We start from the raw sequence: 12,810 nt of genomic DNA, 5'->3' as shown, positions 1-12,810 counted from the left end.
TAACATCTCTTTACGAACAAAGTGAAGTCCCTGATTCTCTTGGACTCTAGAAACAAAGTATATGTAAGGTTAAAAGGAAAAGAGAAGTCAAAAGAGATCAGGGTCAGCCAGATCAGCCACTCTTTAAGGGTCAAAAGATCCTGATTCTGCCATTGATCTTCTTTCTGTGTGTATCGGCTTGGACCTCATTTTACTTAGTCGTAGAATAATGTATAGGCCAGTATTTCTCAAATATTTGCATACATTGGAATCACCTGGAGGGCTTCTTAAAACAAAAATTGCTTGAGCCAGCCCTGATGGCCTAGTGGCTAAAGTTTGGCATTCTCACCACTTCAGCAGCCTGGGTTCGTTTCCCAGTCACAGAACCACACCACTCATCTGTCAGTTGCCATGCTGTGGCAGTGGCTCACATAGAACTAGAAGAACTCACAACTAGGATATACAACCATGCACTGGGGCTTCGGGAAGGGGAAAAAAAAGTTACTAGACCCTATTTCCAGAGTTTCTAATTCAGTTGATCTGGGATGGAACCTAGGAATTTACATCTAACAAGTTCCCAGGTGGTGCTGATGCTACTAGGTCAAGGACCAAACTTTCAAAACCACCAGTCTCTTCTCTGAGATCTCGTTTCCTCTCTAATGCTGTTTAAAAACTGATAGCATAGAAATCAGGAGGTCTGGACCATGTAGTTCTACCTCCAACTAAGTATGCTACCTTGAGCAAGTCATTTAACCTTTCTCTACCTGTTTCTTCATCAGTAAAATTGGGCTCATAACTCCCTGTGGTATAGGATGAATGAGAGAATCAACTTCTCATTTAAAAAGAAGCTCCTTTTGAAAAGAACACTATATAAATTGTCACTTGTGCATATCGGTGTGTGAAGTGAGCATTCTGTTTTGGTAGATTCCTTGAGGAAACTACAGTCTACCTTTAAAGTGAAAAAAAACAAACATAGAAAATGTCTCTTCTCTCTTTTCTATAAAGAACAGAAAGCTTAGTGCAAGGGGAAGTGTACCCATGGTGAAGGTACTTAAAATCCAAATGACCCATGAGGGACCCCATCCTATTTGGCAGATAAAAGTTTCCCTGCTATCTATTTAACAAATTAATAAAAAAGAACATAAATAAAAGAGAATAATAACTTAGAGCTATCTGGGCACCTGAGTCTGAGCCCTTTAGGGCCTTGGCACCTAAAGAGAAGAGGAAAAAAACATCCTTGTCTCTGAGGCTTTGAAAGTGGCTTTCCTTGAGGCATTAGGGAAGCTCTGGGGGTCCTAAGAGCTGAAGGGCTGAGAAGCCTGGGGCATGAGTCTGTTTGATCCAATAAAGAGCCAGAAAAAAAAATGGCTGGTAAGTAATTTTGCTATTTCATTTGGTGCAAAAGAGAAGGCAAAACACCAGAATATTCAATGAACCAGATCACAAAATGTGTCATGGATGTGAATGCAGCCTGACCCCTTCTCAGGGACATTTCTAAGCCTGATTGCAGTGCTCACTGCCGAGGCTAATGTACAATAGCATGCATTTTAAACCATGGTGACCCTTTTGTTTTTCTGATAGGCGAAGATGAGGACGAATTTGAGAATTTCATGCTGCCTCTTACAGTCTCTTTTGAAACAGTATTACAAATATTCAACAACAGCTTTAAACAAGAAGACGTAAAGGTGGGTTTGTTTCCAAACATGAGGAAAGACGATTTTGTTCATTCTAGGTTGTCTAGATCCAGGAAAAGGTTCTGCATATTTGTGTGTGCTCTGTGTGTTATCAGCCTTGCTTTCGCAATTGCATGTGCTTTGAGTTGTACTTGTCATGTAAGTACTTTTCTAGTTTCTTATACAAATGGACTTTGAGGTCAGCAAATGATTTTGGACAGTCAGTTTATGATTAGATGACACAGACTCGTCTCTTGTGGCAGTATCTTTAAAAAAACGTTTCTTGTGGGTACACTACTTTAAATATCCCTATTCCCTCATCTGCCCTGCGCTGTATGTTTCAACGTATTTATATGGAGGAATGCACAAACATACACATGCTAAAACATTACATCTCTAAATATTTTTTTAAACAAGAATTTATATAAATCAAGACTTTATTAAATGGCTAGGCATATATGTATAAATAGGAGCTGGTCTTGAAGTATTGCATTCTTAAACTGAACAAAGTGATTAGGATAACTGATAGCTAAATAAGGTTTTTATGTGCCTGTGGGAGCCATATTAGGATTGATTTGACAAGTCAGTTCAGCTGTGGCAACAGCCATAATATCTAAGACAACATTATGTTTTATTAGTAAAATCTTTAAGTGTAGCAAGCTGTTTGTGACAAAACAGCCCCATATTTTAATGTGGGGGATGGGAAGCAAGATCTGCTAAATAGGAACAGCATCTTCTGAAATTATAATGCATCAGGGCTATATTAAATAGATTGACACTGATTATTATTTTTAAAAGACTAATAAATGTACTCCGGAGACTATAGGCACCTTTGTTGGTGATGGTTGAGTCATATTTTATTGTTATTTTAAATATGTTGAAAATATTAACCATCATTTTGCATGGCTCCTCTTCTCTCCACCAAAAACAATTAGCAGTAAGAAGCCAAATAGAAAAACTATGGCCTTTGAAGATTATTTTAGTGTAATTCATTTACCAAAAAATAATTAGCTAAATACTATTCCTTTTAATTGGAAATAGTTTTTGAAATAATTGTTTATCAACATGCAATAGTCATAAAATTTTAAAACCAAAAAAGATCTTAGGGATTTTCTTTGTGTTTATAGTCTTGCTGAAATTCTTCACCACAGTTTCTACTCAGGTTAACTATATTTTTTAGATGTCTTCCAAGTATTTTTAATGACCAGCAAAATCTTTGTAGCTTTAAGGTGGCTATTGCTGCCCTTAATATCAAAAAGAAGCAGTGAGGTTGAAAAACACCATCTTTGTAAAAATTACATTTGTCTCATTTGAAGATTTCATTATACTCCAAGCCTGTTTTGATGTAATCCCATCTAGTTTGATAGAAACCATTTTCCTAGAGTCATTTTTAATGGAGTTCCAGTGATATATCCCTAAACCAGCAAGTTCTTAACGACCCTGGAAAGTGACTGCTTGATTACACTTTAACGGTATTTGCAAATAAAATCACAAGTAATTAAGGGGAAATCTCCAGGCTTTTGAGCAAGTTTGATGCATGATAACTGCCTGATTCAGCTTCATCTAGAGTAATGCTGTGTAGGCAACAGCTACTGAGATCAATAGCAACGTAATGATAGTGGCAGAATTAAGTGAGTAACCTGAGAACTGTGCCTCAGAATGCATGCAGCTGCCACGAACCAAGGCCACACAGTGCACTCCGTGCTTCCGTCCTAAATGTTCATCAAAAGACGCCCTGCAGGAAAATGGAGTTAGATGCTCTTTATTGCTGATCGTGTCTCTTGCCACATTTATCAGGGAAATTGGATTAGCAGTTGGCAGCTGCAGGTAGACAAGATTCTGCAGTGATTAAATATGCAGCTTGGCTGCATTTGTTGTGACAGACCTTTAGTAAATTCTACTGTAAGCACCATCTGTCTAATTTGTATAAAGAAAACTGGGTGCTTTAAGCTACCGATAAAGAACTAAATCTGTTGCTTTATCATAAACAAAACTTTTGCACTAAATGCTTTTAAATGTAATTTATTAGGTTAAGGCTGTTTTTCTATCATGATGAATAAATAATATATGCAAAAGTGCTTTCAGGTACTTCATTTTGCAAGTACTAGAGATAAAAACAGTTCTGTTTTGTTCTTCAATAAAGTATTTAGTATTCCAATCCACGGGAGGTGATGCTGTTAAAATATCTCTATGAAAATGCCGCAGGACTGCCAAATTCATTTAATTTGCAACCCTTACCAGGATTTTCTAACTCCTATTTATAGATATTTTTCCAATGCAGATTTCAGGATGAACATAAGCATTAAGGACCTATGTTGGCAAATTGAAATATGGCTGTGAGGGGAAGAAATGCTGCAAAACTCTTAAATTTATAGCTTTGTTTCCTTACTTAGTCTTAATAAAATTGAAGAGAACATTGAATTCTTGTCTTGGGTTTTTCTCTTCAAAGTAAAGGAGAAAAGAAAGAAAATGCTGTGACAAATCCTGGCTCTAAAGTGTTAGTTCAAAATCTATGTTTTTTTCCCCTTAGAATTGTATCCATAGTAAAATATAGTCCAATACTCCTGTGACTCATGCATCATTTTTGATTTGGCCATGATGTCATCAGTTTTAAAGAAAATGAATGAAAACTTCTTGGAGGAAGAGGAGCAGTTAAATAGGAACCTTACTATCTTTAGTCCTTTCGTAAAAACTCCACAATGTTAAATTATTTAAAATCCTTGATTTTCAGCATGCGCACATTAAAAGTTTTCGCACTAAGTGCCAAATGTTGCAAACAGCACTTTAACAGAATGATTTTGCTTTGATCCCTGTAGCAGTTCCTGAATAATTTATCACAGGTTATTGCCTTAATTCTGGAGAGGGATAGAGCAATAAAGGCAGATGAAAACACTCCAGTTGAAACACCTTGGGGCCTGCTCATTCCTCTGACACGGCTCTTTTGTTGGAACTATTTAGAGGTTATTAAGATGTGTCTCCAGAATTAAGAGTATGCTGTAAGGATGAAGACAGCCATCTTAATTCTAAAGACAAAGCACAATGACCCTTCACCTTCTTTTTCTTTGTTGTTATTATATAGTAGAATTATGAGGATAATATTATAGCTGCCCCCAGTAGTGCCACTACAGTAAAGGGTCTGTCAGACTTTCCATTAGAAACCCTGTTTTGGGGGTCAAGGTGGAAGGAGCCGCATTTCAGCTGTTTCCCAGCCCATCCGTCTCACACTTGGCACCCAGACAACTGTTCACCATGCAGCAGACTCAAGCACTGAGCAATTTCTCCTTGAACTATCCAAAAAGGAATCCTTAGGATTAGATACCCCAGACCTACCCCACTCCCAAAAACACCCTCACTAAAAATATAGGAGCCTCTCACTTTTCAGATCAATCAAGTGTTGGCCAACTGGAGGAGAAAGGCCACTTTTGAAATAAATCTCTTCATACTATTTTAAATGAGATGGTAAATTGTGGCTCCTCCCCCCTAAATTTCAGTCAGGTTACCTCTCACCTCTGAGATTGTTTAGTAGCCTGGTTGAGCTCCTAGTTAACAGTTTTCCTGTCTCATGTCAGAACTGGGTATGTTTTGGCTATCAAGAAAGTATTCCCTTAGTGGTGTTTGAGTATGTGTATAGAATATTGCAGTACTCTTGCTGCTTTGAAATAAAAGATATTGTTTGAGCATAAGAAATCTGTGTCTTACTCACATTGACACTGCATTTTCCTGCTCAGTCGAATCTGTTGAAAACATTTAGTTATTATATTGTTATATGCGTCCTCTGCTCTGTGGTAACATTTTCTAAAATTAAGCGTTGATATAATTTCATAGATTCTAGTCAATTAGAGCACTTCTATTAACTTGGCATCTTTAAAGGAAGAAAAATTTGTGATAAAATAAATATTAACCTTTTGTATGATAAGGGTATTCAAAAATATTTTAAGAGCCCTTTGCACTAGGCACAATGTAAAACTCATGGTTCCTATTGACTAATTTAGAGTTGAACGGTGGGTACCATTATGCATATGTGAAAACTTAAGATTATTTAAAAAGTAGCCTGTAACCTCTAAGTGTACATAACAAAAATAGACCACAAAGGCCACTTGAATACAAAGACTGTCAAGTTAAATAGTCAGAATGTAATTGTTCAAAGAAGGCTTCTCAGAAGATTTATTTTGTTTTGGAGGCTGCAAGAAATGTGGAAAGCTGAGAAAGGGGGGAACAAGTTCCAGGTGGTGAAAATAGGTTGCATAAAAGGCAAAATGTTTTTAAAAAAAAAAATAGCAAGTGACACGAGAGAACTACAAGGAGACTAGAAGATTATAGAAAAATAAGGACTGGTGAGATTATGAGGGGAAAAGGAATAAGTCATTTAAAGAAGCAGAAACAGAATTCAGGGTTTGCAGATTCAGAAATTCAGGTTACCATCATTCTATAAACTGTTAGGCAGTATAGAAACTGCATATTCTTATGAACAACTTCCCATTACATTGAGCCACCTTTTAGGTGGAGGGGGGCTTTTGGGGGAAAGAGGATCAGAAATTGCAAATACTTCTGACTGGTAACTATTATTTGCTACCTTGAAATGTTATTTAACCATTAGGATGAGGGTCAGGATTCACCTCAAAGTCCTTAATGATCATTTAAATGCCTTCCTAAAAAGGTTTTAATTTATTACCAAAGTGTGAGGAAAAAGAAAATCTGGTAAAAAGGAAAGTTCAGAGAGCATTTTCTGGCAGAATATTTCCACTGAAACAGTATCCTCAGAAATCACAGTTGCACATCTCAATTATCCCACCCCTTGTTTTACAGTTATGTTTATTTGTGCTCTTTGTTCTGACATTCTAGCATCTGTTCATGAGTTTTCTTTTTCTCTTCCCAATCATCATCCTAAGGACAGCTTAATTAGGAGTCCAGAGTACAAGTCAGATCTCTTATTTGAGTCAAGTTTTTTTTCTTTCTCCAAAACTAAATATTTAGGGAACACTTACTATGTAGCAGGCTCTTGCTAGGCATTTTTACGTAAATTTATTCCTCACAATGCCTCTGTGAAAGAGACATTATTAGCCCCTTTTATAGATGAGAAAACTAAGACTGATAAATTGCCTTGCCTTAAGTCTAACAGTTAAGAAGTAAAGCTGGGATTCAAGTTCATGTCTTCCGACATGGGATATATAACTGTTTTCCTTACAGCTTTTCCTTGCTGTGGAAATCTGTTATTCTGGGTGTGTCATGGTACCGATAAGTCACCTGGCCAGTTTTATTTTGTCCTAAGTTACTAATGATATTCCTTAGGTATCTTTGAATGCCATTGTGCTCCCAGGATAGACTCCAAATTGCACAGTGGGACTGGTTTCACGCAATTTGATGTGGTTACGATTTGCTGTTATTAAATAATGTCTAGACCCTGTGCATTTATGTTTTGTGGAATTATTAATCCTCATCTCTTTTTTTTCTAATTGGCATTATTCAGAAACAAAATTCTTCTATTAAGAATCTAAATGTTCCTAAACTACTGGAATTATGACTTAGCTCAATTTATAACAAGCAAAATAGAGTTGGTCGGCAGATTCGATGGTCTGTTTAAAGAGTCTATAGTTTTCAATAGAAAGGGATCTGAGCGAGACATTTTAGCTAATGAATCAAAATCAGATATGTGGTCATTATTGCCTGATTATTACTCCATCTGCTCTGTGCTAACGTGAAAATCAATTACTGTGTCTCTTTCCCACTGACAGCGTATGTTGATCGGGCTGGCAAGAGATCTTCGAGGGATTGCCTTTGCACTGAACACAAAGACCAGCTACACCATGCTGTTTGACTGGATGTATCCTTATTACACTGTGACAATACCAGCTCTGTGCACAGAGGGATGCCAGGCCCCTCGCTTTCGTTTAATAGTATGGCACAGTAGGGAAGAGGAAACAAAGCTAAATGAACTAATGTGTAATCAGCTAAAAATTACAGCACAGTGGCAGCAGTGCAGATAACTGAGCACAGCATTTGGAGATCCAGCTCAGAGAGGTCACTTTTTTGGTGCCATTAAATATTGACAACTTAAAAATCACATCCACAAATGATTGTTTAGGTTGGGGTTGCAGGGGTAACTGGGCTAACATATTTAACTCAGGATCAATGAATCCTACCTACTGTTTGGCATTTTCAAGGAAATTTGAATTTCTACTCCATTTCAACTAGCAGGGCTGAAAAGTTCACTTTGTCTCTTTGAGGCTTGCTTTATCATGCTGCAGTTTTTCATCACCGTGGAAATATTAATGGACATGAAAAGGGGGAAATAAATGGTCAGGATTTTTTGTTTGGTATAAAATTTGAATTTACCTTTGCCAAGGCTTAGTACAGACAGCAAAATAAATAAACAAAGAAAAAACATCTCTGACAGAAATGCCTCATCGTATAAGAGTAAAAAGAACATGGACTTTGGTATCAGACAGACCAGGCTTGAAATCCCAGCTCTCCATTTGCTGAGTAAACCTTGGCAAAGCATTGTACCTCTCTGAGTCTTGGTTTCCTCGTCTGAAAAAGGAGCCATCCGGCGCCGGCCTGGTGGCCGAGTGGTTAAGTTCGCGCGCTCCGCTGCGGCAGGCCAGGGTTTTGCCGGTTCGGATCTTGGGCGCCAACATGGCACTGCTCGTCAGGCCACGTGGAGGCGGCGTCCCACATGCCACAACTAGAAGGACCTGCAACTAAGATAGACAACTATGTACCGGGGGGATTAGGGGAGATAAAGCACACACACACACAAAAAAGGAGACATCCAGTATCATGGCTTATTGTGACCATTAAAGTAAGTAATGTGCTTTGAATAATGTCTAGGACATATTTGATAGTCATAAAGGGTCACTATTAATATTGTTTTAATAGTATTGATTGAATCCCCTTTGATCCTAACAGGAAGTGACTATTTATGCAAGTCATATTAATGTAATATAATGTTTTCATGCCTTTATACATGAAACTATCAGAGCATGTAAGAAAAATTGGATGCCTTAAAGCTATTTTATTTTTTAAGTTACACTATTTCTCAGTGGCTCTTTTCAAACCCTTCTTATCCAAACTTCCCTCATAAATTAAATTGCAACAGAAACTTCTTAAAAGCAATCTTCAGCTACTGATGCCACAATTATGGCCAAAGCCGTAACTAAAAGGAGGTGTTTTAGGGAGAACTTTACACTTTAAAAAAATTTTTCAACATTAATTTGAATAGTGACTTACATTATTAGTTAATATTAAACCTGCTTTATCAGATTTATGTGCCTATAGAAGCATTACACACAAGAATTTTCCATGTCACTGAGGAATCATGTATGTCTCTATATCAGCATATGAAGTACATGTACAGAGATTGTAGATTTTAACATGGAAAGTCCTATAAAAAGTCATATAATTCTTTTAACTATAAAGAATCAACTGGAATTACTTATGACCTTTTATTTCTCAAAATATAAATAGATCACAACGTAAAAACTTTCATTTATTTGAAAAATCATAAAAGCCTCATTTGGGCACTTTAAAATCAATGATTATCTTGAAACCAAGCTACAATTTTAGGATGTCCAGCAAGTAATGTTTCTTGTTTTCCTCTTCAACAATCGTAACCAAGAGTCAAGGTTAGAACTTTTCCCCTCAGTGTCAAAGAATAGAAATATCTGTCATAATTGATACTGCCTAAAATTTATAGAATATGTTGCAATTTAAGTTTGTAATTAAGTCTGTTTTCCCTTTCCTCGCTGAACTCTCCTTTTTGGCACCTGTCTGAGGTGAAGCTTCTGTCCAGCAGATGGCAGAAAATAGCAAACGGAAAACCCTGGGACTTAATGTTTTGTTTTGAACTAGAAACCATTGTCTCTTCCATTTGACCATAGATGTTGATGTTATTAGGGTTAGGGGCGGAGGGCAAGCGTTAGTTGTGCAGGAAGCTGTGTTAGATTGCCAAACAGGGTGGCTTGGTACTGGCTTTGCTTATAATAATTGAGTTTCAGTAACAAATCAGCTTCCTTGGGAAAAGGCCAAAGGCTTTTCATAATTGTATTGACAACAAAATGAATATGATAAATGGTGTTCATTCAGTTGAGACAAGATTTATAGTTTTCCTTTGGGCAAGGGATGAAGAGCAAATATTTATAATAATAGTAAAATTTGTTTAAAAGTTACATTATTTGATAATTCAAAAAGCTTTATTAAAATATTTTGAAATACTTTAAGCAGTTTCAGGTGATAAAGTACAGATTCTTTCCAAAGTATTCTAGTAATGTAAAAATGAATAAGTATATGATTAAAAACCATGGATATGAAAGTCATTTATTCTTCCTGAAATATTGATATGTCGAACCGTCAGTGATGATTCCCACATTACTGCTTGGGGAAGTTTATTTGCCTTTTATCTACATAAATGTGTGTTCTTTAATTTGTTATACAGTCCTTAGCATGCAGAAGAAACGCCCTATAAGAGCACATGTCATCTTAAAGTCAAAATGCATTTTATTTATGGCGAATATTTGATAAAATGCTATTTTACTGGTTAGCTATTTAATTCAAAAACGTTTCTATAAACACTGACTGCATTAAGTGCTACAGGAACTACGTTGCTTATCACTCTGTCCTTCCAAAACTAAATCGCCTCAAACTGTTCGGCAGTCGTTTCACTGCTGGAGAATTGCAGAAGAATCATTGATATACTTCCTTACCCCTATAGTGAGGACACAGCAATGTAAAAGCACCTTACCTTGCAGTGCATTTAGTCACCTTCTTTATACTTTTCCCAGATCATACTTAGACTGATGTATCAAAAATCCAGAGAGAAGGGGCCGCCGGTGGTGCAGCAGTTAAGTGCACATGCTCTGCTTTGGCTTCCCAGGGTTCACCGGTTCAGATGCCATGCATGGACCTACGCACTGCTTCTCAAGCCATGCTGTGGCAGGCATCCTACATATAAAGCAGAGGAAGATGAGCACGGATGTTAGCTCAGGGCCAGTCTTCCTCAAAAAAATAAATAAAAATCCAGAGGGAAATTGAAAAAAGTAAAGGAAAATGTGTGACACTATTTCCTCACACACAATGTTTTAATTGTCATAATCTGATCTTTGAGTCCACTGTTTTTCAATCAGGCAATCAGTGCTGTTTAGTAACATGCATAAACATTATATAAAGACAAGGCAAGACCATAAGATATGTGGAAGAGCACAAACTTTGGAAGAGGACAGTACTTGATTCCACTCCTGGTTTCACCACTTAAGAACCTGTGGGGTCTTGGGTAAGTTACTTAATTTAATGTCTCAGGATCACAGTTGTCTCTTCTGTGAAAGAGGGCTAATAATACCTGTCTCACAGGTGTGTTGTAAGAAGTGAGTGAACCGACATATGTAAAGGGCCTAGGACAGAGGCTGGTGCAAAGTAAATGCTCCACCACTGTTGTTAGTTCCTTTGCCTAATATGGAATGAGACACAGGGATCCCGTTTGCTCACTTGTTTAGCAAATTTGGCTAATGACTGTGCTAGGTTGCATGAGGGATGTAGATTACTTAGACTCAAATCCTACCCCAAAATGAGCTTATAGTTTAATAGAGTCTGTTAGATACTTACATAAACGACTATAATAAAATATAGAGGGTGATAAGTGCTATAGCAAGGATACAAATAGAGCAATTACATTTAGCTGGAGAATCAGGAAAGGCTCTGTGAAGGTGAAGATACTTCCCTGGATCTTACCAAATAAGTAGGATTGGACTACTGGGCCTGTGAAGTAAGAGGTCTTCAATTGTCCTGTGCACAAGTTTAGGAAGAGGAGTAGTGGAGAAGATATGTTATTGTAGATACCACTTATTTCATGCTTGGAAATGCAGACTGTCTTGGACCCTTGAATATCAAGCTAAAGACCCTTATTCCCTTGATAGTATAAATCAATTGATGGTTTTGATTGACTAACAAAATCAAAATTGTATTTCAAGACGAGAGAAAATAATCAGCAGTATGTTGGGCAAACTGAAATAGAGAAGAAAGGAAACCTGAAAAATCACTGTTCAGTAAGCATTTTTTGAATGCTATGTGCCAGGCATGAGGAATGAATAAAAGAAATGCTTTTTAGAAGAATGAGTAAAATGGATTGCTCTTTAGAAGATCACAATCTAGGGCCAGCCCCAGTGGCCTAGTGGTTAAGTTCAGCACACTCCGCTTCAGCGGCCCAGATTCAGTTCCCGGGTGTGGACCTAGACCACTAGTCTGTCAGTGACCATGCTGTGGTGGTGGCTCACATATAAAAAAGGGAAGATTGGCAGCAGATACTAGCTCAGGGCAAATCTTCCTCGGGGGAAAAAAAAAAGTCACAATCTAGTAGATATAACAAATAACTAATAATCAATGTGTTGTAGCAAAGATGCACGTAAAGGACCACATGAACATATAAGAGGAAGAGATTGGTGTTTTTGGCAAAAAGAGTAGGCTTCCCAGGGAAGAGAAAGTTTGGTGAGGTGCTGAAAGATGGATAAGCATTTGCCAGACAGAAGAGAGAGGAAAGGCTTCCAGTAGCATTTGCCTTCGTGAACAAAGGTACAGATGTTTCATGTTCACGGAATACCTTTAAAATAAGTTCTGAACTGGCAGGCAATTTCTATTCTGGAACCACATCCTTACACCTTTAGCTCCTAACAGTTTTAACAAAAACTCTCATTGCCTTCTAGTATATTATGATGCTTTCTCTACTGTGAAATCCCAGAGGAAAGAATTATGTTTTTACTCATTTCTGTTTTCTTGAGGTCCAGCACATAGTAAGTACTAATGACTACTGGATGGAGGGATGGATGGATGAATGGATGGGTGTTGTCAAGAAGCAAACCTTGTACTTCTCATTTTTTCATAGTTGGCGTCTTATAAGGCAATATCATATCACTAATGCTCTTGATTTTTCATTTATCTAATGTTGACCTTAGGAATTCATTGAGAAGATCTAGGTGAAAGCAATTAGATCTGTGCCTCTTCTACCTAAGGACTCTCACTCTCTTTCTCCTATCCATATATATGTGGTCCTCAGACAGCCCCTGGAAAATTAAACTCCTAGAGTGGGTGCTGATTCCTACCCTCTAATCTGAGTCTGGCACTCTCACTCTGACGCCCTTTTAACCTCCCTGCTTGGTAGACCTCTACTCTGCCT

General features: G+C 37.5%; 1 protein-coding gene across 12 annotated transcripts in view; it reads left to right on the top strand.

The window, feature by feature from the left end:
• The window catches only part of RANBP17 (RAN binding protein 17), a 335,841-nt gene that overhangs the window by 263,833 nt on the left and 59,198 nt on the right, over nt 1-12,810 (top strand). For all 12 annotated transcript variants that reach the window (XR_011425471.1, XR_011425470.1, XR_011425469.1 and 9 more), the window contains 2 exons: nt 1,561-1,664; nt 7,385-7,473. Coding sequence is in view for 9 of the 12 variants with exons in the window: in XM_023617254.2 (XP_023473022.1) it covers nt 1,561-1,664; nt 7,385-7,473 (193 nt within the window). In the remaining 3 variants the exon portion in view is untranslated. The remainder of the gene's footprint in view (nt 1-1,560; nt 1,665-7,384; nt 7,474-12,810) is intronic.

Source organism: Equus caballus, chromosome 14, assembly GCF_041296265.1.
Source record: "Equus caballus isolate H_3958 breed thoroughbred chromosome 14, TB-T2T, whole genome shotgun sequence".
Lineage (NCBI taxonomy): Eukaryota > Metazoa > Chordata > Mammalia > Perissodactyla > Equidae > Equus > Equus caballus.
Note: the sequence above shows the minus strand (reverse complement) of the source record. Positions and strands in the feature narration are given on the sequence as shown.